The sequence below is a fragment of the Mesoplodon mirus genome (assembly GCF_964341445.2).
Source record: "Mesoplodon mirus genome assembly, contig: HAP1_SCAFFOLD_4144, whole genome shotgun sequence".
Classification (NCBI taxonomy): Eukaryota; Metazoa; Chordata; class Mammalia; order Artiodactyla; family Ziphiidae; genus Mesoplodon; species Mesoplodon mirus.
In genome coordinates this window covers 1-19,596 of record NW_028293774.1, presented here as the reverse complement: position 1 = coordinate 19,596, position 19,596 = coordinate 1, and the positions used below count along the sequence as shown (strand labels likewise).

Sequence of the window (19,596 nt, the reverse complement as noted above, 5' to 3'; positions counted from 1 at the left end):
ATCCCTGCCGGGTGACTTGGATTTTCTGGGGCTAGGAGACGAGGGATTGTCCCGAACCCCAAGTCTAGGGCTCCCCGACTCTACTCTGGAAGCCCGGCACCCGGAAGGCGCCGGGGTCCCGAGGGGCCTCACCACGTGGCCCGGGGCCCGCTGGACGACAGGGAGGGCGAGGGGACAGCCCACGGCCCCTGAAGGCCACTGACCGGACACTGCGCAAACAGCTCAAATTCGCTTTAATGGGGGGCGGCTCCCAGGTCCTGCCTGGGCCCCAAGGGGCTGGCGCTGGTGGGCACCGCGGCCTGCTTGCCCTTGCTGCCCTGCCTCCCCTTCCTGGCAGTCGGGTTGCCGGCCTTCCTCTTGCCCGAGGGCTTGGCGGTGGGGGCCCCCCCCGGGCGGGGCGGCGGCTCCTCATCCAGCACCTTGAAGTTGTAGAAGTAGTCCATGTCGGACACGGTATCTAGGACCTCGGGCACGCTGTAGTCCGAGGACTGCAGCTCGTCGGGCAGGTGCAGCGAGCGGATGTCGCTGGACGAGTCCCTGCCGCCCCCGCTGTCGGGCAGGGAGGGCCCAGGGGGCTTGCACGGGGCCCCAGCGGGCTCGGCGCCACCCGGCAGGCAGTCAAAGAGCTTCATCGTGTCCTCGAGCATCACCTTCTTGGGCGTCCTGAAGGCCCTGGCCACCTCAGGGGTCCTGGCCTCGCCTGCCCCCAGCGGGACCGCCTTGGGCTTCGTGGGGCCCGGCGGGTACAGCGGGCCGGGCCCGGCGCCGGGGGGCGGTTCCTTGAAGGCGAAGGTCAAGGGCTCACCAGGCCCATCCAGCCAGGTCAGGCGGCCCTTGAGAGGGCCATAGGCGCCAGGGGGCAGCGTGGCCTCGGCGGGCAGCGTGGTGAGCAGCAGGGGCAGCTTGCTCTCCTTGGGGGGCAGCGGGGGCGCCAGGCCTTGCTTGATCAAGGCGGGGGGCAGCTCCGTGAAGGCGGGGGGCCCTCTGTCCCCTACGAAGCCCAGGGCCTCGGCCCCGGCTCCCTTGGACTGGAAGCAGGGCATGCGGTACCAGGGCCCCGCGGGGGGCGGCTGGTAGTGGCAGAAGAGTGGGGGCAGCGGGGGCGGCACCGGGGCCCTGAGGCAGTGCTGTGCCTCGGGGAAGTAGGTGCCTGGCGAGGCGGGGCCCCCAGCCGCCAGCTTGTACAGGGACGACTGGCCAAAGTCGGTGGTGGCCCACTCGATTCGGTAGACGCGGGGGTCAAAGAAGCAGCCGCAGGGCGCCATCTGGAAACCTGTGGCCAGGGAGGGCGGCCCTGAGAGGGGCAGTTCTGGGACCCGCCTGGGGTGGACGGGGTCCAAACTGTGGGGCACGTCTGGGGCATGGAGAACACGGACCAATTTGGGAGTCCATTTGGGGAACAGGGACATAGGCTTTGCCTTTGGGGCCCTCTCTAGAGGTCAGGGGCCCCAGGCCTTGCTTCGGGGGCCCATCTGGGGGGCTGGGGACACCGGCCTGCCTTTGGGAGACCTGTTTGGGGAACAAGAAACATAGGCTTTGCCTTCAGGGCCCCATCTAGGGGATGAGGGACACAGACCTTGGTCCAGGGGTCTCTTTGGGGGACAGGGATTCGGGCCTTGCCTTCGGAGGAGGGAGCCATCTAGGGTCAAGGGTGGGAGCAAGATGCCCCTGCCCACTCCCCGGTCATCAAAGGTTGGTGGGAGGCCGGTACCTGCTGGAGGAGCTGGAAACACCTCTTTCTCCAGGTTTGGGGGGTGATAGACGTTGGAGGAACCTGTGGACAAAAACAGGCAGCTGGGTGGGGTCCTGAGGCTGGCGGGCAGAGCCCTGGTCCCTGCCCCGATGGGTGCCCCCCAGCCTCGTACCCGCAGTGGGAAGAGGCTCTGTGCAGGCGGAAGCAGGCTGGCTGCCGGGCCCTTTGGTGGCGTCCAGGCTCCAGGGACTGAAGGCTTCTTGGGGAGCGGCGGGTGCGTAGAAGGGTTTGGGGTGCTGCATGGGGAGGCGGGGGCCTGGCCAGGCAGGCCAGGAGGGCAGCAGTTGGGAGCACAGGCAGCCCACCCAGAGAGGAGGCTCACTGTCCTGTGTAGTTCTGTTTCTACGGTTACTCCAGGCACAGGCTGTGGCCCGCCCACTGGTCAGGGTTCCGAGTAAGGGGTGGGGGAGGGGCAGGGCAGGCAGGGGCAGATGGGAAACCAAGGCAGCCAGAGATGGGCGTCACAGAGAGCATGGTGGACACTGGGCCCGGTCTGCCGCCTTCCGCCTCCCACCTCTGCCAGCAATGCCTGCCTGACAGCTCCAAGGCCCCTTCCTTCAGGCAGCCCGCCCTGATCCACACCCACACAGGCCAAGGCCCCATCTCATGAGCTATGGTGGCTTGTTTGTGGTCAAGGCCTTTGGGCACCAGCAGTGGCCAGTATGGGGCTGGTGAATGAGTGAGGAAGGAGGGAGCTGCGGGGATGGGGATGGTGGGGGAAAGCTGGGGTGGGGTGGGGGGTGGAGCAGCATGAGACAGCCTTGGGGTCACAAAAAGGCCTGGGCTTTAAAAGAATAAAACTTATTGCCTTCTCATTCCTTGGGGAGCCCGCTGGGCGCTCAGACACCCCTGCCCGCCCCTGCAGCTACCTGTAGGCGTTGGCCTTGTGCTTGGGCAGGAAGACGAAATTGGGCGGCACCGGTCCCAGCAGCATCTCGCTGTGAGGAGGGCGGGAGCAGGGTCAGGCCTGGGGCGGGGTGGCCCCCGGCCCAGCTGGCCCCACACCCGCTGGCTCCCTGGTGCACTATCTCCCAGGGCATCGGCGGTTCCCGGGCACCTGATGCGGATCCAGTCGGCCGCCTTCTGGCTGGCCATGAGCGTCTCCAGGTAGTCGCGGCCCAGGTAGTAGGGCGGCCGCTCGTTGATCCTCTGCGGGAGCTGCTCCAGCAGGCCCACGGGCACGTACCTACAGACGGGGGGCGGGCGGCGGGAACGGGGTTGGGCCAGGCCTCCCCAAGACACCCCGCCCCGCCACCCCGATCCCACCTGCACAGGAAGGAGAGCCACTCAAGGAGGAAGTGGCGTGTCTTCTCCACGCCCTGCGTGTCCGAGCCCCAGTGCTCCAGGCCGTAGTGTGCGAAGTCCCGCAGGATGTCCAGGCACTCAGACGACGAGATGTCCCAATGCCGCTGCTCCTTGATCTCCGTGAACAGCCACGGCTTGAGCAGGGCGCTGCTGCAGACGGGCGGTGGTCAGCAGGCCGGTGGCGGAACCCCAGCCCCCAAACCCATGGTCCCCAACCTCCCGGCCATGCTCACACAACCTGCAAAGCCCAAGAGTTCCAAGCCACAACCCTGAGCCCACAGCTACAGAAAGTTCCAGTACCCTTCACCCCGGCCCCATAAGCAGCCACCTCTGACATCTCCCTGCCCGGGGAATAACAGAGCAGTGGGTGGGCTGGCGGGCTGGGGGCACCGGCGTTGGGCACAAACTCAGACGCGCCCTCACCTTCCCCGAGCTGCAGGCTGGGCGTTCAGGGGCAGCCCTGGCTGGTTCTTTGTATCCCCGCCCCGGGCACACTTACCGGGCGATCATGATCCCAGCGACGCCAGTCTGCATGGCGCGGTTGGCGTCCTCGGACGACAAGATGTCCCCGTTTCCTGAGGGACAGAGACTGGGGCCTCAGGGAGCTGTGTGCAGGCAGGGATGCCGGGGCTTTGGGAGTTCTCGTCAGCCCAGCAGCATTCCCCATCGGGGCACGAGGGGGCCCAGGTGAGGAGTGGGCCCCGGTGCGTGGCCTCTGGTGGCAGGGGACCCACCGAAAAGGGGCATGGGGCTGGCTGCTGTCACGCACTGCTCGATGTAGTGCCAGTCGGCCAGCTTGGTGTAGCGCTGCTCCAGCGAGCGGCCCTGGAGCTGGAGGAGAGGCAGCCAGGTAGGGAGGGAGGGAGGGGCAGGGGGCGGAGAATCAGACAGAGACAGAGAGAGAGAAAGACCCAGAGAGCCCGGGAGAGACAGACTGAGAGAGACAGACAGACACACAGACGGACAGGTGGAGACAGAGATGGAGGGAGAGCCAAAGACCAGGAGGGAGGAGCAGGAAGGGAGGAATGGTTAGAAAGGGATGCGCCTCGGGGGTCCCAACACCCGCTGCGCCCCGAGTGAATTGGAGTTGACGGCCCTCATGATACCCCAGCCCAACACATCACCAATCCCACTAGCAAGCATGCTTTATCTGTTTGACAAGTGTTTCTGATACCTGGCATCCCTAGCATCCCTGGCCTCACATCCTGTGCCCACAATTCCCAGGCTCTGGAAATTCCCTGCCATCCTCCCGGAAGACACACTCACTCAGGAAGCCCCCTAGAAACTCCTCTTCCTCCTCATCAGTGTCCACATGCCTGGCCGTGGCTGTCCATCTGCCAGCCCAGCCTCCTCTCCCACCACCTCTGTGCCGGCTCTCCACCCTTCTTCGGAGCTGCCCCAGAACCTTTCCAAAAATGCCTTTTCCTCCCTCTCAGCTCAGCCAGCGCCGGCTTCCCTCCTGGAGGGGATGCCTGAAAAACAGTGGGCGTTCCTGGACCTGAAACACATGTGTCCAAGCCTGGACTCTTGGGTGCAAACAATCAAGCTGAAAACGGGGATGGGGGGTGGTGGGCCAGTGTAAGGATTCAAGGGGATGTCTAGCCAGCTGGGACCAGGGCCCGCGAGGGGGCGCCAGGCTGGCTCTGGCTCTTGCCTTGTGTCCTCTCATCTCCCCCCCTTCCCCCACCCCTGCAGGACGGGCCCCTCCGCGCACCAGGGACAGTTCTGCGTCTTACAGGCTGCAACCCCAGGCTGTCTGCACAACGGGACTCAGAGCCACAGTTAGGGGGTGTGGATGACACGAGGGTGGGGGGGGGCGAGTGCATTTGGGGACGGAGCCGGCAGCTGCGTTTGCAGAGCAAGCTGGGTCTTCAGTTTGAAGGGGGACCGGGGTCACCTGTGGGTGCGCCCCCAGCTGCTCCCCACCGCGCCTGCTGGCGCCTTACAGAGCGTGTGTCTCCCATCCCGCCCCCAGGTGATGGTGAGCAACCCCCATTCCCTGGGGCTGCAGGCTGTCATCTACGAGGATGGCTACACCTACGACGGGAACACCAAGCACAGACTGGTGAGCTCGCTCCTCCCCCGCCCCCTCCCCCGCCAAACCCAGATCAACGGGAGAGGGGCTCCGCCTTGGCCGACTGGCCCAGACAGGTCCAGCCGCCTCAGGGTGTCCCTCGTCGGACCTCCTTCCTGCTTCCCTTCCTTACACACACCCAGATAAGGTGCTGTGGAATGTTGAGGGGACACAGCCCCCACCCCTCCCCCACCCCAGGCAGGCCGCAGTCCCCCAGAGAGTGAGGGCAGCAGGTGTCACACAGAAGGGTCAAGGAGGATGTGGTGGGGAGCCTGACCCACCCGGGGAGGGCGTGACACCTGAGTTAGCTGGGTAAACCCAGGCATCAGGAGACAAGCCGTGGCTACCGGGAGGGTCTTGGCCAAATATGGGTCTGGGGGATCCATAGGGCGGAGCCAGGCCTCACAGTCACACCAGGGAGTTGGGACTTGACCCCAGACCACAACAGACTCTTTGGATCAGACCATGTCACATCACAGCTAAGTAGGAGGGGAAACTAAGTCACGCCCCACTCTGGGTCCCCGGGACAAAGGCAGGGAGCTTGGAGAAGGGGGGTCATTCCCATGAGCTTCCAGAAGCCTTTCACGGGCTTAGAACCAGAGGCAGGCTGGATGGCTCCCGGGTTCCTCCTCCCAACACCCCCATCCTGCCCTCCGTCTCTCCTGAACCCTGACTGCGGGATCACCCTGGGCTGTTCCACTCTTGTAGCTGCATTTTCTCTTTTGCTTCTGCAGAACATTTCACTGAAGCAGCAGCAGCACTGGGGCAGGGCTGACCCCACCTTCACCTCCAGGTATGTCATCACCCGGATGGCAGTGGTGGGTGGCCCCTTAGCAGGAGCCAAGGAATCAGGGCCGAGATCCAGACCCCCCACTCCAAGGACAGTAAGGCGAGAACGATTAAACTCTTACGGAGAGACAAATACCATATGATATGACTTATTTGTGGAATCTAAACCGTGACACAAATGGACTTATTTATGAAATAGAAACAGACTCAGATATAGAGAACAGACTTGTGGTTGCAAAGGGGAAGGGGGAGGTGGGGGAGGGATGGGTTGGGAGTTTGGGGTTAGCAGGTGCAAACTATTATATATAGGATAGGTAAACAACAAGGCCCTACTGTATAGCACAAGAACTAGATTCAATATCCTGTGATAAACCATAATGAATCTGAAAAAGAATATATATACAGGGCTTCCCTGGTGGTGCAGTGGTTAAGAATACGCCTGCCAATGCAGGGGACACGGGTTCAAGCCCTGGTCTGGGAGGATCCCACATGCCGTGGAGCAACAAGGCCCGTGTGCCACAACTACTGAGCCTGCGCGTCTGGAGCCTGTACTCCGCAACAAGAGAGGCCGCGACAGTGAGAGGCCCGCGCACCGCGACAAAGAGTGGCCCCCGCTTGCCACAACTAGAGAAAGCCCTCGCACAGAAACGAAGACCCAACACAGCCAAAAATAAAAATAAATTTAAAAATTAAAAATTTTTTTAAAAAGAACAATGAGAAAACATTGTATGCAGCTAGGTGATAATAAAACGGGCTCAGATGCTCTTTTCAATAAGTAATTATATATCAATTAACAAAACTGACTCAAGAAGAGGAAGAAACTAGAGGGAGGGTGGTGCCACCATGTGTGAGCAGATGTTCTTGGTCAATATTCTGGACTGGATGAACAGATGAATGAATGAATGGAGAAATGGATGGATGGATGGATGGATGGATGGATGGATGGATGGATGGGTGGATGCATAGATAAATGAATGAGTGGGTTGTTGATGCTTTTTACTGCAATAACACACACTCCCATTGCCTTGCAGCATAAAGAGACCCACAATATCAACCATCACTCTGGACATAGCCAACAAAGAAATTTCATGCTTGGACCTTAAGCCACTGGTATGACCAAAACTTTTGCTGTCCCATACTCTTTGTCCTTAGTGTTAAGACTGATGACAGCAGGCCTTGGCTGGCTTGTCCCCTAGCGGCTGGCTAAGCTCACACTCAGGATCTGGAAACGGAGGTGATTCTGCCCTGGTTGCCAAGGTCACTGCCCCTTCCCCATCGTCTTCCCCCAGGGCTGTGCCTCAGGACACACCAACCTGGGAGCAGGTGTACTAGCTGGGGGTTATCAGATGGCGGGACCTTAGCGGTGCCCCACAGATCAGGCAGGCTCTTAGGACTTGACTCTGTGAGTCCCAGGCACCTGGACACCGCATTGCGACCCAGGCGCAGGGTTTCCGGTCCCGGCTGCGTCAAGTGCGCCCCCTCGTGGGCTTTCATGGTGCCCTCGCTGACCGGTGTCAGCGTCCCCATCCCCGCCTTGTCTCTCCCCCCCACATCCCCCCGCCGCTGCAGACAGCCCTCATTTCAGTCGGTTGTGACCTGGAGAAGAAGATCGTCATTCAGAAGTGAGTATGTCGATATGGGGTGGGGAGGGGAGAAGTGGGGGGTGGCGAGGTGGGGAGTGGGGACGGGATGAGATGGTCACCATTGCTCCACAACTGCTAAAGTCGGGTGACACTACTCTGTCTGCTTTTGCATACGTTTAACATTTCCATAACGAACAGCTCAATAATTAATCCTAACAGATTAAGTTAGAGTCTACAGTGGGTGGCTGCCCTCTCCCACCACCCCCCCACCGACTTGGTGAAATTTACATGTTCTCCCTGCTCCCTCATCCTTTGCTCATTCCCTTTCTCCCTTTTAGTCCCTGAGTTCCTCATTTTGATGAAAATTGCTCAGAGAGGGCTTCCCTGGTGGTGCAGTGGTTAGGAATCCTCCTGCCAATGCAGGGGACACAGGTTCAAGCCCTGGTCCGGGAAGATCCCACATGCCGCGGAGCAACTCAGCCCATGCGCCATAACTACTGAGCCTGCGCTCTAGAGCCTGCAAGCCACAACTACGGAGCCCGCCTGCCACAACTACTGAGCCCACGTGCCTCGAACCTGTGCCGCGCAACAAGAGAAGCCACCGCAGTGAGAAGCCCACGCACCGCAAGGAAGAACAGCCCCCGCTCGCCGCAACTAGAGAAAGCCCGTGCACAGCAACAAAGATCCAATGCAGCCAAAAATAAATAAATGAAATAAATAAATTTATAAAACTGCTCAGAGATGTTGGGTTTAATCGCCTGCTGAAAATCTGAGGAACTTTGCCTCCAGGATCCATAGTTACTGCAGAGAACGCAGCCATGAGAGACCAGGAAAAAGAAAGGAAGAACCCCTGAAGACTGGCCCAACTGCCCTACGTTTTCCCCTTCGGGCGGTGGTGTGCCAGCAAATGAGCGACAGCCAGTTCTGGGGGGGGCCCAGATTTGTAGCATTTGCCAATTCCCGTGGTGTAAATGCTCCCATGGAGCCTACAGATCACTACCAAAGTGAGTCTCTACTGGCTCATGAAACTCCTGAGGATAGAACAGCTGTCTCTCGGAGCTAGTAAGAGCCAGCCTCAGCGCTCCACTGCATGGGGCAATAATAAAGTCAAGTGACGGTTCTACCAGATTTTCCCCCCAAAAGGGAAACGCTTTATTGAGTCAATAAATGATGTTAGCAGTATTTAGAACATATGTGCAGGAAAGTCTTTAAAACAATCTTTTCAAAGCTGCTGCCATAAAGAGAGTGGGAAAGGTATTTGCCACACGTGTAACTAAAAAGGGACTTGTATCCAGAATTTATAAAGAATTCCTACGAATCAGAAAAAAAAGTATAGAAAAAAATGGGCCAAAGGCTTAAGCACGCACTCCCCAAAAAAGGGGGGAAAAGGCTTATAAACACAAAAAGGTGTTGAAAAAGTGGTCAATTTCATAGAAAAATGAAAATGAACGCTACGATAGAGACCGATACTCGGCAGGAGCATGGCAGAACTGACAAAGCCTGGAAAGTAGTACTATAAGGATGGGAACCCCTCTGGCAGCCTCAGGAACCCCCAGACATTGCCGGTGGGCGTGTACCTTTTTCGGCTGCTTTGGAAAGCACTTCTTTCCACCAGCAATTCCACTCATGCACATCTGCACTGATCTAGGTTCCAGAATGTTCTCAGCAGCATTACTCTGAATAGCTCCAAGCTGGAAGCAGGCCAACTGAAATGTCCATCGACAGAAGGATGGGTAAACCAAGTGCAGGGTTTTGGTACAACAGAATGTCACAGCAGCAAAAACGAACGGGGCAGAATTGCCTGGATGGATCGTACAAATGTGAGCATGGAATCAAAAGAATACACAGCATGATTCTAGTCTTAAAAAAAAAAATCCAAAATCGGGCAAAAATAAACTACAGTCAGCCCTTGTTTCTGCAGGTTCTGCATCCCCGGATTCAACCAGCCAAGGGTGGATCGTGTTTAAGTTCGTGGCTGGTTGAATCTGTGGCTGTGGACCCCGAGGATACAGAGGCCCCACTATGGGACTTGAGCATCCTCGGATTTTGTTATCTACGGCAGATCCTGGACCAATCCCCTGCAGATACCAAGGGAGGACTGCATGTTGCTTAAGAATACATGCACACATGGTAACAGTACAAAGAAAAACAGGGAAAGGAACCGTCTCAAAAGTCAGGACACCCAGCTCCCACATCTCCATGTGTAACATCATTCTCCAATGCAAGGAATTAGGGCTCCTTGGCGAAATGGCTGATTCTAGGCCAGGCAGGAAAGATTCAAGATGAGCCTGGAGCATCTTGGAGAACCAGAAAGTAAGAAAGGGCTCAAAATTCAACCAATGGGGAGATAACATATGTCAAAGGGAACAATTCACAATTCTTTGGTCCCGCATGGGTTCAGGCAGCTTCTCACTACCTTTTGTTGCTCGCAGTGAAATCTCAGCCTGTTACAATGGCGTCCTCGACCCCGTGGCCCTTCAGGACAACTATAGCTACGTCATTGAGAGGTGAGCCCACCCCACACACACACATGACCATTAGGTATGCATGAGCCAAAGGCGAATCAAGAATCATTATTTAAATTTTTATTTATGTATTTGGCCGCACCGCGCCAGCATGAGGAATCTTAGTTCCCCCACCAGGGATTGAAACCCCCTGCAGTGGAAGCTCAGAGTCTTAACCACTGGACCTCCAGGGAAGTCCCAAGAATCATCTTTAAACCGTAATGGAAAAGAAAACAAATTTTTTTTGAAGAAAGGAAAAAAAGAATCATTTTAAAATCGATACCGTGGCAATTGATATCCAGCCCACAAGGAATCCGAGGGAGCGAGCAGACAGGTAGGGAAGGTGGCTGGGCCTTCGGGGAATCAGGGTGATGGGGCAGGGCCCCTGGCCCAGGTCTGCCCAGGCTCTGCCACCTTCTGGGCCAGCCTTCAGGCCACTCCCCAGCCTGCCACCAGCTCCTGGAGCCCGGTCCCCTGTTCATCCCAGCTAGCGGAGTTGGCCAGACACTGTCCAGCCAAGGCAGGAGGGGGTGGCCGGCCAAGGTGACCCCCTCTGCAGGGCGGCACAGAGAGCCCCTCCCACACTGGTGCACACCACCAACCCCCTGGCATGGGAAGACACTCGTGGGTCTTCTACGACGTGACCCTCCCCCCTCCAACACAAGCCAAGAGTCCGTCCCCCACCCAGACCCACGGCCGAGACGGAAACCGGTGCTGCTGGACTTGCCAACCAGTGAGGCTGCAGCCAGAGCGCCTGGGGGCGTGAGAGTGTGTGAGTCAGGGTCTCCAGAGAGAGAGAAGCCACAGGATGTATGTGTGAGACAGAGAGACACAGAGGCACAGAGGCACAGAGAGACAGAGAGAGTGACAGGGACAGAGATTTACTTTAAGGACTTGGTTCCCGGACTGTAGAGGTCTGGTGAGTGCACAGTCTGATGGGGGAGGCTGGGGGCTGGCAGCTCAGGGAAGAGTTGCAGTTCTAGGTCAAGGCCATCTGCAGGCCGACTTCTTTCTTGCTGGGGGAGGCCCATGTTTGTTCTACTCAGGCCTCCAGCTGCACCCACATTAGGGAGAGCACTGCTTTACTGATTTCAATAGTAACCTCTGCCCCAAAGAAGAGCCTCACAGAAACACCCAGAATCTCATCTGACCACAGTCGAGGTGCTGGGGCCCAGCTAAGTGGACCCGGAATGTCAACCACCGCAGGGGTCCCAAGGTCATTTCGACCATGACTCTGACTCCCCCGCTCAGACACGCCTCCATGATCGTGACCCCACGTGCAGGGAAGAAGCGGAGCTGTGGGTGGGTGGACGTCCGGGCGCCTGGTGGGAGCTCGCCCGTGTCTGTGTCCTGCTCTCCCACAGGGAAGCCTACGACCCCAACTTCCGGGGTCAGAAGGCCACGGAGGACCTGGAGGTGCCTTACCACTACGAGAAGCTGGGCTGCCCCATTCTCGTCTACTACGACACCCCATGGAAGCCGGTGGTGGAGCTGTGAGGACCCACCCCCCAGTCCCCCTCCCCGCCAGCCCCCCGCCGCCCTCACCATCATCACAGGCCCCCAGAGCCCTCTCCACCCCTTTGCTCTGGCCGCATCCTCTCCCTGCCTTTTCCCTCCGTAGCTCTCAGCTCACACGTCCCCTCCCCTTCCCCGTCTTAGCTCGGCGCCCTTAACAAAACACCACAGACTCGGGGGGCTTAAACAGCAGACACTGACCTTCTCACAGTCCTAGAGGCCGGAAGTCCAAGTTCAAGGTGTGGGCAGGCTGCTTCCCCCAGGCCTCTCTCCTTGGCCGCAGAGGCTGCCACTTCCCGTGGCATCAGGGCCCACCCTTATGACCTCACTCAACTTTGATTGCCTCGTTAAAGGCCCCACCTCCAAATCCAGTCGCACTGGGTGTTAGGGCTTCACATAGGCATTTGGGGGACACATTTCAGGCCATGCCACTGGCTCTGCCCCCTTCCGTGGATTCTGTCTTCCTTCATTCCGTCCCCATCCCCACGCCGCCCCCACACACCACTGCACTAAATAGCTGTTGACGGACTGAACGGTGGCAGAAACCACTCACACGTGGCAACACTTTGGTTCATTAGAACGTCACGTGTTAGCTCCTCGTGGCCTCAGTCCCACACCCAGGTGAGACTGTGGGCTGGGCATGCCCCTAACTCAGAGCTGCCACATGGTGGGGTGCCTGCCGGCCTGGGGTGAGGAACAAGGGAAGGGTCCCATCAGAGGAGGGGTGTAAGCCCCAACCTGGCAGGAGACAAACGTGCATCCAAAAATAAGTTTTGTTTTTCTCTTTTCTGGCCCCCGCGTCTGACGGGGAACTTAGTTCCCCATCCAGGGATGGAAGCCGGGTACGCGGCAGTGGAAGCCCGGACCCCTAACCACTGGACCACCAGGGAATTCCCCCCCAAATAAGGATTTAGAACAACCTTAATTCACCGCCCTAAATGTATACCTCTGGAATGTTTGCAGGTGTCAAAAAATAAGCAACCCCCAGTCCCTGACCCCGACCTCGTCAGCGTCCTGGCCAAATAAGCAACCCCGACCCCGTCAGCGTCCTGTCCCCACCTGCCACTGCATATCCGCGTTGTCTGTCCCAGAAGTGTCAGCCTGGTGGGGGGAGAGGGTGGCCCTGCCCTGCTCTGCCACCTCCCACCACCCCCAGATGGTCTCACAACACATCAGGGCCCCCAGCCTCCCCCCCCACCGACGGCCCCCCAGCAGCCTTGCCTGTGTATGGTGTGTCCCAGGTGGAGGGAAGGAAAGTTCCAGGAGGTGGTCGAGGCCGAGTACGTCCTGCTGGAGGTGAACGGGCTGTTCACGTACACGTACTCCCTGACGGCCGACATGGCCCTCTGCAGTTCCCAGCCGCAGAACTGGACCACCATCGCCAAGACGGCCGGCGACAAAGGGCCCTTCGCCTGGGACCGAGAGGTAGGGCCTGCGTTCTGATTATTCCCAAAACAGGTCGCAGAAGGCAACGACTGGTCAGGCCCACTGTGTGTTGGGGGCCGACTCAGTCTGTTCAGGCTGCTGTAAAGATCACCATGGACCCTGCGGCTTGTAACAGCAGCATTGGTTTCTCACGGTTCTGGAGACTGAGTCCAAGATCAAGGCGCCAGCAGATTTGGTGTCTGGCTCCTGGGTGGTGCCTTCTGTGTCCTCACATGGCAGAAGGAGGAGGGAGCACTCCTGGGTCCCTTTATAAGGGCGCCAATCTCCTTCAGGAGGGCTCCACTCCCAGGACCTAATCAGCTCCTAAAGGCCCCGCCTCCTAATACATCACCTTCTGGGGTAGGTTTCAACATATGAATGGGGGGGGGCGTGGCAGACATTCAGTCTCTAGATGGGGCGGCAGGGGATGGAAATGTAAGACGCGCACTCTTTGGGAATCTCTCCCAAGGGAATCGGAGACGATGATGGGAGGTGTAGGGACGAAGGCGCTCATGGAGCAGACTGCTGATGATGTGCAAAATTCTGGAACCATCCAAATGCCCGTCATTTAAGGGGCTTGATTATATTTACGGTCCGTTCTGCTCAACGAGCGTTTCTATCACAAACGTTGGTTGGTACACGATTCACAAGGTTATGGTGTCAGCGAAAGGAAGACATCGCATTGTTCCTCTGGGGGTGGGGGGGCTTCTGGCGCATATGAATTAGTTTCCATCCACCCTCGGCCTCTCAACGCCAAGGGCAAGAACACGGCGCAATGAGGCCACGTCACCAGCAGGGGGGCGCGCGCTCTTCGCGCCCAAAGCCGGTTCCGGCGAGAACTCCTGGCTCCTTAATTTTGTATTTGCTTTCTTAAAAGCCCGCAGCCTCACCCGTTCCTTACACCCCATTCCATCGAGTGAGTTTGGTCATATATTTTGGTTGGTGACGTTGGTTTTATTTTTTAACCGAGGTGAAATTCACATAACCGATAATGAACGATTTTAAAGCGTGCAACTCCTAGAACTCGGGTATGCGTTTTGTGCATTCGCAATATTACCCAAACACCACCACCCTGACCGTTTCTTTAAAAAGAAGAAGCCACACACAGAGCTTTGCTTATTTATTATTTTCTGACTGTGCCGGTGTTTGTATTTGCATTCTTTTTATTAGCCCTCTCGTTCAAAGTGGCATGCATGCATTTAAGAGATTGTCCCATTACTTTTTTTTCCCCATCAGCCCTGGTGGCCGATTTTGTAGAACCCTGAGGGCTCTTCTATCAAGACAGAGCCACAGTGACTGCATGTCCAGCACAGTCATTGGATGGGCTGGCTGTTAAACAGCCACTGAACTGCTAAAACACTAAAAACCATGAGGTGGAGCTAGCTGTGGCAAATAAATGGTCTTTAGGCAAAGCAGCTGTCTCCATTTTATTTCACATAGTTTGTATGTGGTCCAGCTTTTTTTCTTTTATTCCCAAAGGATTTTTTTTTTTTTTTTTTTTTTTTTTTTTTTTTTGCGGTATGGACCCAGCTGCTCTGCGGCATGTGGGATCTTCCCGGAACGGGGCACGAACCCATGTCCCCTGCACTGGCAGGCGGACTGTCAACCACTCCGCCACCAGGGAAGGCCCCTTCTCTGCATTTTTAAGAGCTCTTTATAGACCCATGAGATTAAGCTTTTATTTGCGATGTAATTTGCTAATAGTTCCCCCAGTTTGCCTCTTTTGTCTTTCGGTTTTTGCTTACTTTGCCATGCAAAATGAGTTCCTTCTATTCTCTTTCTTTATTTTTGGCTGCACCACGGGGCATGCGGGATCTTAGTTCCCCGACCAGGAATCCGCCCCATGCCCCCTGCAGTGGAAGCGCGGAGTCTTAACCACTGGACCGCCAGGGAAGTCCCGAGTTCCTTATTTCTCATAACGTTGGACTCGCTGCTATTTTTACACTTTTGCTTTGGGAATTTCCATCTCTTCTCTTGTTTACAAGCCTAGCCCCACCCTCCCTTCTGGGTCCACAGGCAAATAGTGCAGAAGATCAAAGTGTAGGCGAGACCCTTAGTATGTGTTTAGCTCAGGGAGCCAGCGTGATGCACCAGTGAAGGGCAAACAGTTGAGTTCAAGGGCATATCCCCCTTTATGTGACACCCCGGGATCTGAAGGCAGGGTGGAGAAGCCACAGCTGCCACCTGGGCACCCACAACTGCTTCCCGAGAAGCCCTGGGGGCTCTGTCTCCCTTCCACCGTCAGGTTCCCCAGGTGTGTTAGTTAGCGAGGGCTTTGTAACAAAAGGACCACAAACCAGATGGGTTAAACACCAGAAATTTATCCTCTCCCAGTTCTGGAGGCCAAAAGTCCCAGATCGAGGTGTCGGTAGGGCTGGTTCCTTCTGAGTCCGTGAGGGAGAATCTGTCCCAGGCCTCTGTCCTGGTTTCTGGTGATTTGCTGGCCATCTTTGCATTCCTTGGCTTGTAGATGCCTCGCCCCAATCGCTTGCTTCATCTTCCCATGGCCTTGTCCCTGTGCGTGTCGTCTCTGGGTCTAAATTTCCCCTTATTCTAAGGACACCAGCCATACTGGATCAGGCCCACTCTAGTGACCTCATGTTCACTTGATTCCCTGTAAAGGCTCCATCTCCAAATAAGGTCACCACCTGAGGTCCTGGGGGTTAGGACTCTGACATATGACTTGTGGGAGGGACTCAACTCAGCCCATAACACCGAGAGCACATGCCATCAGCAGCATCTGATTCATACCAAGACTCACAGCTGCAAGGGACCCTGGTGAGCAGAGCTGTTATGCCTGCAGCCCCCAAAGCTGGGGCAGGCACAGGAGAAGGAAGGTGGGAAGAAGGCTCCACAGTCACCAATCGGCTGGCCTGCCCAGCGGGCACTTGGTCCTGGACTCACACCCCTGGGTGCTGGTGGGTGGTGGCACCGGTGGGGCCGTGTGTGCGGCGGTAGCGCCTGTGGACTGGCACGGTCCTTCCCGGCCCCCGGGGCCAGCAGGCATGTCTCTGTCCTCCTCCCCAGAATTATGTGAGCTGCCACGACCCTAACAACAATGCACCCTTGAGATGGCCCAAAGTCCCGTATCAGATCTTGGGAGGCCCGACAGAGAACAAGGTCGTTTTCGACCAAAGAAACGGCATCTACATCTTCTTCATTTCCATCGTGGATCCATACTACAGGTGAGTCGCCCTGTACCAGGGGCCTCTGGGGGAAGAGCTGGCTCTCTGGGGGCAGGTTGAGGGGGACCCACTTTTCTCCCTCCTCTAGGATGACACTTGTTCACTTCCTAAATAAATCCTCATTCAAAGGCCATGCTGGGTGCGGGGGAACAGCAATGACCAGCAGCCCTGTCCCCGCCCTCAGGGACCAGAGTCACCCTCATGCCATGTCTAACAGGTGGGGTGCAGGGGCCGGTGTAGACTGGCTCCCAAACACGGATCATTAGATATCCAGGGATTTGGCAAGCCGGTTGGCTTCCCGCTGGCAGCTGGAGTACTGACACCACGGAAAGGAAACTGACACTCATTACAGGCCAGCCCAACCCTGCCCCAGGAGCTGGCTGTTAATACTCGCCACCCACTGTGCTGGTTCAGATCATTAACGTCTCCCACTGGAAGGGGGAATATGGGCGGCATTATTCCCCACTCCCCCATCACCTATCCCTTCCAGACCGACACAAAGTCCACCCCCAAAAGCGCGGGGAGACCCTGCCTTCCCTAAAGGCCCCAGACCCTGGACCAGCTCTGGGATGCCACAGGCAGAAGGCATCAGGGTGGGGATGCCCAGGGGAGAGAGGCGGCTGCCTGCAAGGCTCATCCCCTGCCCTCCCTGCACCTTGCCTCCAGCAGAGCCCCCAGCGACTTCCCCCCCTTACCTGGGTGTCCTTCCCTCCATCCTGCCATCCCCACCTGCTCGCAGCCACCTGAGGGACGCTTGTGGCCCCCCTCACGCCCCCCACTCCGCGTCCACTGTGATGAGTGCTATGTTGGTCTCTTCTGCCCGCCCCCCACACTGAGCCTGGGCATGGAGGCGGGGGGGAATCCCTTGTCTCCAGAGCAGGGGACCACAGGGGTCCTGGGGAAAAATACGATCTCTGCTAAAATACGTAAGACGTTACGGAAAAACCCAAACGAACTTTTTGGCCAACACAATACAGAGACGACCACAGATTTATAGAGGATACAAGTTAAGTGGATATAAATGGAACTCAGTGCCCGGAGTCAATGCTCCAGGCCCAGCTCTTGTCCCCGTGAGTTTTAAAACGTTTGCCGGGGGAATTCCCTGGCGGTCCAGTGGTTAGGCTCTGCGCTTTCACTGCCGAGGACCTGGGTTCGATCCTCGGTCGGGGAACTAAGATACCGCAAGCTGAGCAGCATGGCCAAAAAAAAAAATAAAACCAGTTTGCTGGGGTGAAGGGTGAGGCCCCCAAAGGCGGTGCCCCACGGCCTCTCCCTGCCCGCCCCTCGCAGCTACTGTCACCTGGAGACCACCTTCAGCGTCTACGTCTACGGGGCCTTCCCACTGCCCATCTTCCCGCCTGAGATCGCCATCGTCCTGCTCACGGGGGCCACCCTGCTGTCTGTATGGCTGGCCTACATGATCCCCAAGCTGCTGCACACTGAGCAGGGCCTCAGGCTCAAGGGCTTCTGGGTCAGTCTGCACAGGAGATGCAGGAAGTCTTGTGCGTGTGTCTGGGCCAGGCGCTGAGCACGCCCGGGGGTTGGAGGTGGGGTGGCAGGGAGGGGGCAGAGTTGTCTTGAAATAAAGCGTTTGGTGAGAGAGCCGGTAGCAGTGGGTATCACTCATGTTTTGTGGGGTTTCTACACCCACCTGCCTCCCTCAACATTCTGGCACCACAGTCCCTTTGAACTACGGCACCTATGTGGGTTGTCAACAGTGAGAAGGTGGGCGGCCCAAGTCCTAGCGAACAGGAGCTTTTGGAGAAACGAGCCGGCACAGGCATGTGGTGAGATCATCAACCAGCAAGTCCCAGAGATGCATCGGACACTTGACGTGTTCTGTTAGAGAAACGTGAGACCCAAGGAAAAGGGCGGGGGCTGCAGAAGACGGGGATGGGGCGTGGGTCCACTTCTGTTGATAAGCCCTGACATATACACAGACCAACATGCTTACGTGTGTTTCGTGATGTCCATGAACAAAACTTGGAAGCATAGCACATATTTCACACGTACCTGTGTTATGCATACATATGTATACAGATGATGTGCACACATGCATGTGTATACGTATGTCCAGAGGTATGTATACGTACATGTATATAACACGTAGGTACATAAGGCATACACATACACGCGTGTGTAGATATTGTGCATGTAAGTGCCTGTGTGTATACATGCACATGCATATTGCCTACGTGTGGATGATGTGTACATACATGCACATGTATATCTGCAATCTACACATGTATTCATATGTCTATAATACACATTCATACACGTGTGTAGGCATGTGTGGGTGATGTGTATGTCACACACGAGCACTTGTACAATGTGCGCACACACGTGCGCATGTACATATGCATAAGCTCATCACGCACGTGTGTAGGTAACATGCATGCACACACGTGTACATGCATGTATGCACGTGTACAGATACGTGTATGCACATGTGAATACACATATAGGTGTGCATGCAATGTACACATACGTGCATATGCACGTCTGATCAGTCTACCCATCCGTTGAGAGCTTCCCTCTCCCACACGTCATTCAAACCCCAGGTGGCACAGGACAGCTGTCTCTCTCTAGTGAAAACTTTCTCAATAACTTTTCTGATCACTCTTAGGTTAAAAGAACACATCCAACGGTCATTTAAACTGCGCAACACAGGGAATTCCCTGGAGGTCCCGTGGTAGGACTCTGTGCTTTCACTGCTGGGGCCTGGGTTCAATCCCTGGTCGGGAAGTACGATCCCACAAGTGGCTCGGCCAGAAAAAAAAAAAAAAAATTGCCTAGTACGGTCTCCACCCAGTCGTTAAAAACCTCCACTCCCACACCCACTGCAGTGGGCAGTCACCTCACCCCCACCTCCGGGGGCTGCCTGGTCCACCTTCCACGCCTCTCTGGTGGGGACGGGTTAGGCTGTCAGGTGATACTCGTTTCACAACCCTTGGCCCGCATTAATCTTAAAGAAAACCAAGCCCATGCTGTCACATCCGCCTCATTTGCCAGGGCCTTCCCTTCTTGGGGACACTTCATATTTGTCTCAAAAATACCCCTAACACGGCTGCAGGCACAGCAGGCTCAGAGGGAAGCGGGGGAAGGGAGCTCCTGGCTCCTCCAGGCCCGCATCCTGTTCACAACACAGACAGGCGGTGATCCCGGTACAGCCCAGACTGGCTGGCCACCTCTGTCTCCCTGAGCCCTGGAACCCGTAGGCTCAAGGCATGGTGCCAACAGCCAAGACCCACTGCCCACACGCAGCCACCTCCTGGATCCTAGTCAAGCGCCCTGGGTTCCCCAGCAGAGACCAGCAGGGAAGGTCCCCGAGACCCAGCCCAGGGCCTGGGGCAGGAGGGCCCTTCCTCTGGCAGGGGAGGGGAGCTCCATCTCTCCTTACCTCCTTAGGTGTCACTGGGAAACCCACTCACCCCCTTCACAGTCGCCTGGAGTATTTCAGGGG

General features: G+C 57.0%; 2 protein-coding genes across 7 annotated transcripts; one reads left to right on the top strand and one right to left on the bottom strand.

The window, feature by feature from the left end:
• Positions 1-216: 216 nt before the first annotated feature.
• LOC309798539 (proline-rich protein 22-like) lies at positions 217-11,799 on the bottom strand. 6 transcript variants are annotated; one of them, XM_082646684.1, is made up of 6 exons: positions 11,725-11,799; positions 3,558-3,633; positions 2,623-3,208; positions 1,866-1,989; positions 1,712-1,774; positions 217-1,273 (listed from the first exon to the last, which is right to left on the bottom strand). In XM_082646684.1, the coding sequence occupies exons 2-6, from the start codon at positions 3,590-3,592 to the stop codon at positions 234-236; spliced, it is 1,848 nt and encodes a 615-aa protein (XP_082502810.1). In that variant the 5' UTR covers positions 3,593-3,633; positions 11,725-11,799; the 3' UTR covers positions 217-233. The 6 variants fall into 6 exon arrangements, with proteins under 6 accessions (XP_082502810.1, XP_082502811.1, XP_082502808.1 ...); XM_082646685.1 differs by having other exon boundaries at positions 2,623-3,205; XM_082646682.1 differs by lacking the exon at positions 11,725-11,799 and adding an exon at positions 3,793-4,129.
• On the top strand, positions 4,098-17,661 carry LOC309798541 (cation channel sperm-associated auxiliary subunit delta-like; the record flags this gene model as incomplete). The annotated part of the gene is made up of 10 exons (XM_082646688.1): positions 4,098-4,193; positions 5,034-5,123; positions 5,867-5,925; positions 6,953-7,031; positions 7,491-7,543; positions 9,937-10,011; positions 11,373-11,501; positions 12,765-12,948; positions 15,976-16,133; positions 17,424-17,661. 10 exons carry the CDS (start codon positions 4,098-4,100, stop codon positions 17,659-17,661), a joined length of 1,161 nt encoding a protein of 386 aa, XP_082502814.1.
• Between the last annotated feature and the right edge of the window lie 1,935 nt (positions 17,662-19,596).

Coding starts and splice junctions, on each gene's coding strand:
- LOC309798539 (XM_082646682.1), bottom strand. Junction 1,775..1,865: donor AGAGCCTCTTCCCACTGCGG/GTACGAGGCTGG, acceptor TTTTGTCCACAG/GTTCCTCCAACGTCTATCAC. Junction 1,274..1,711: donor GTTTCCAGCTCCTCCAGCAG/GTACCGGCCTCC, acceptor CCCTGGCCACAG/GTTTCCAGATGGCGCCCTGC.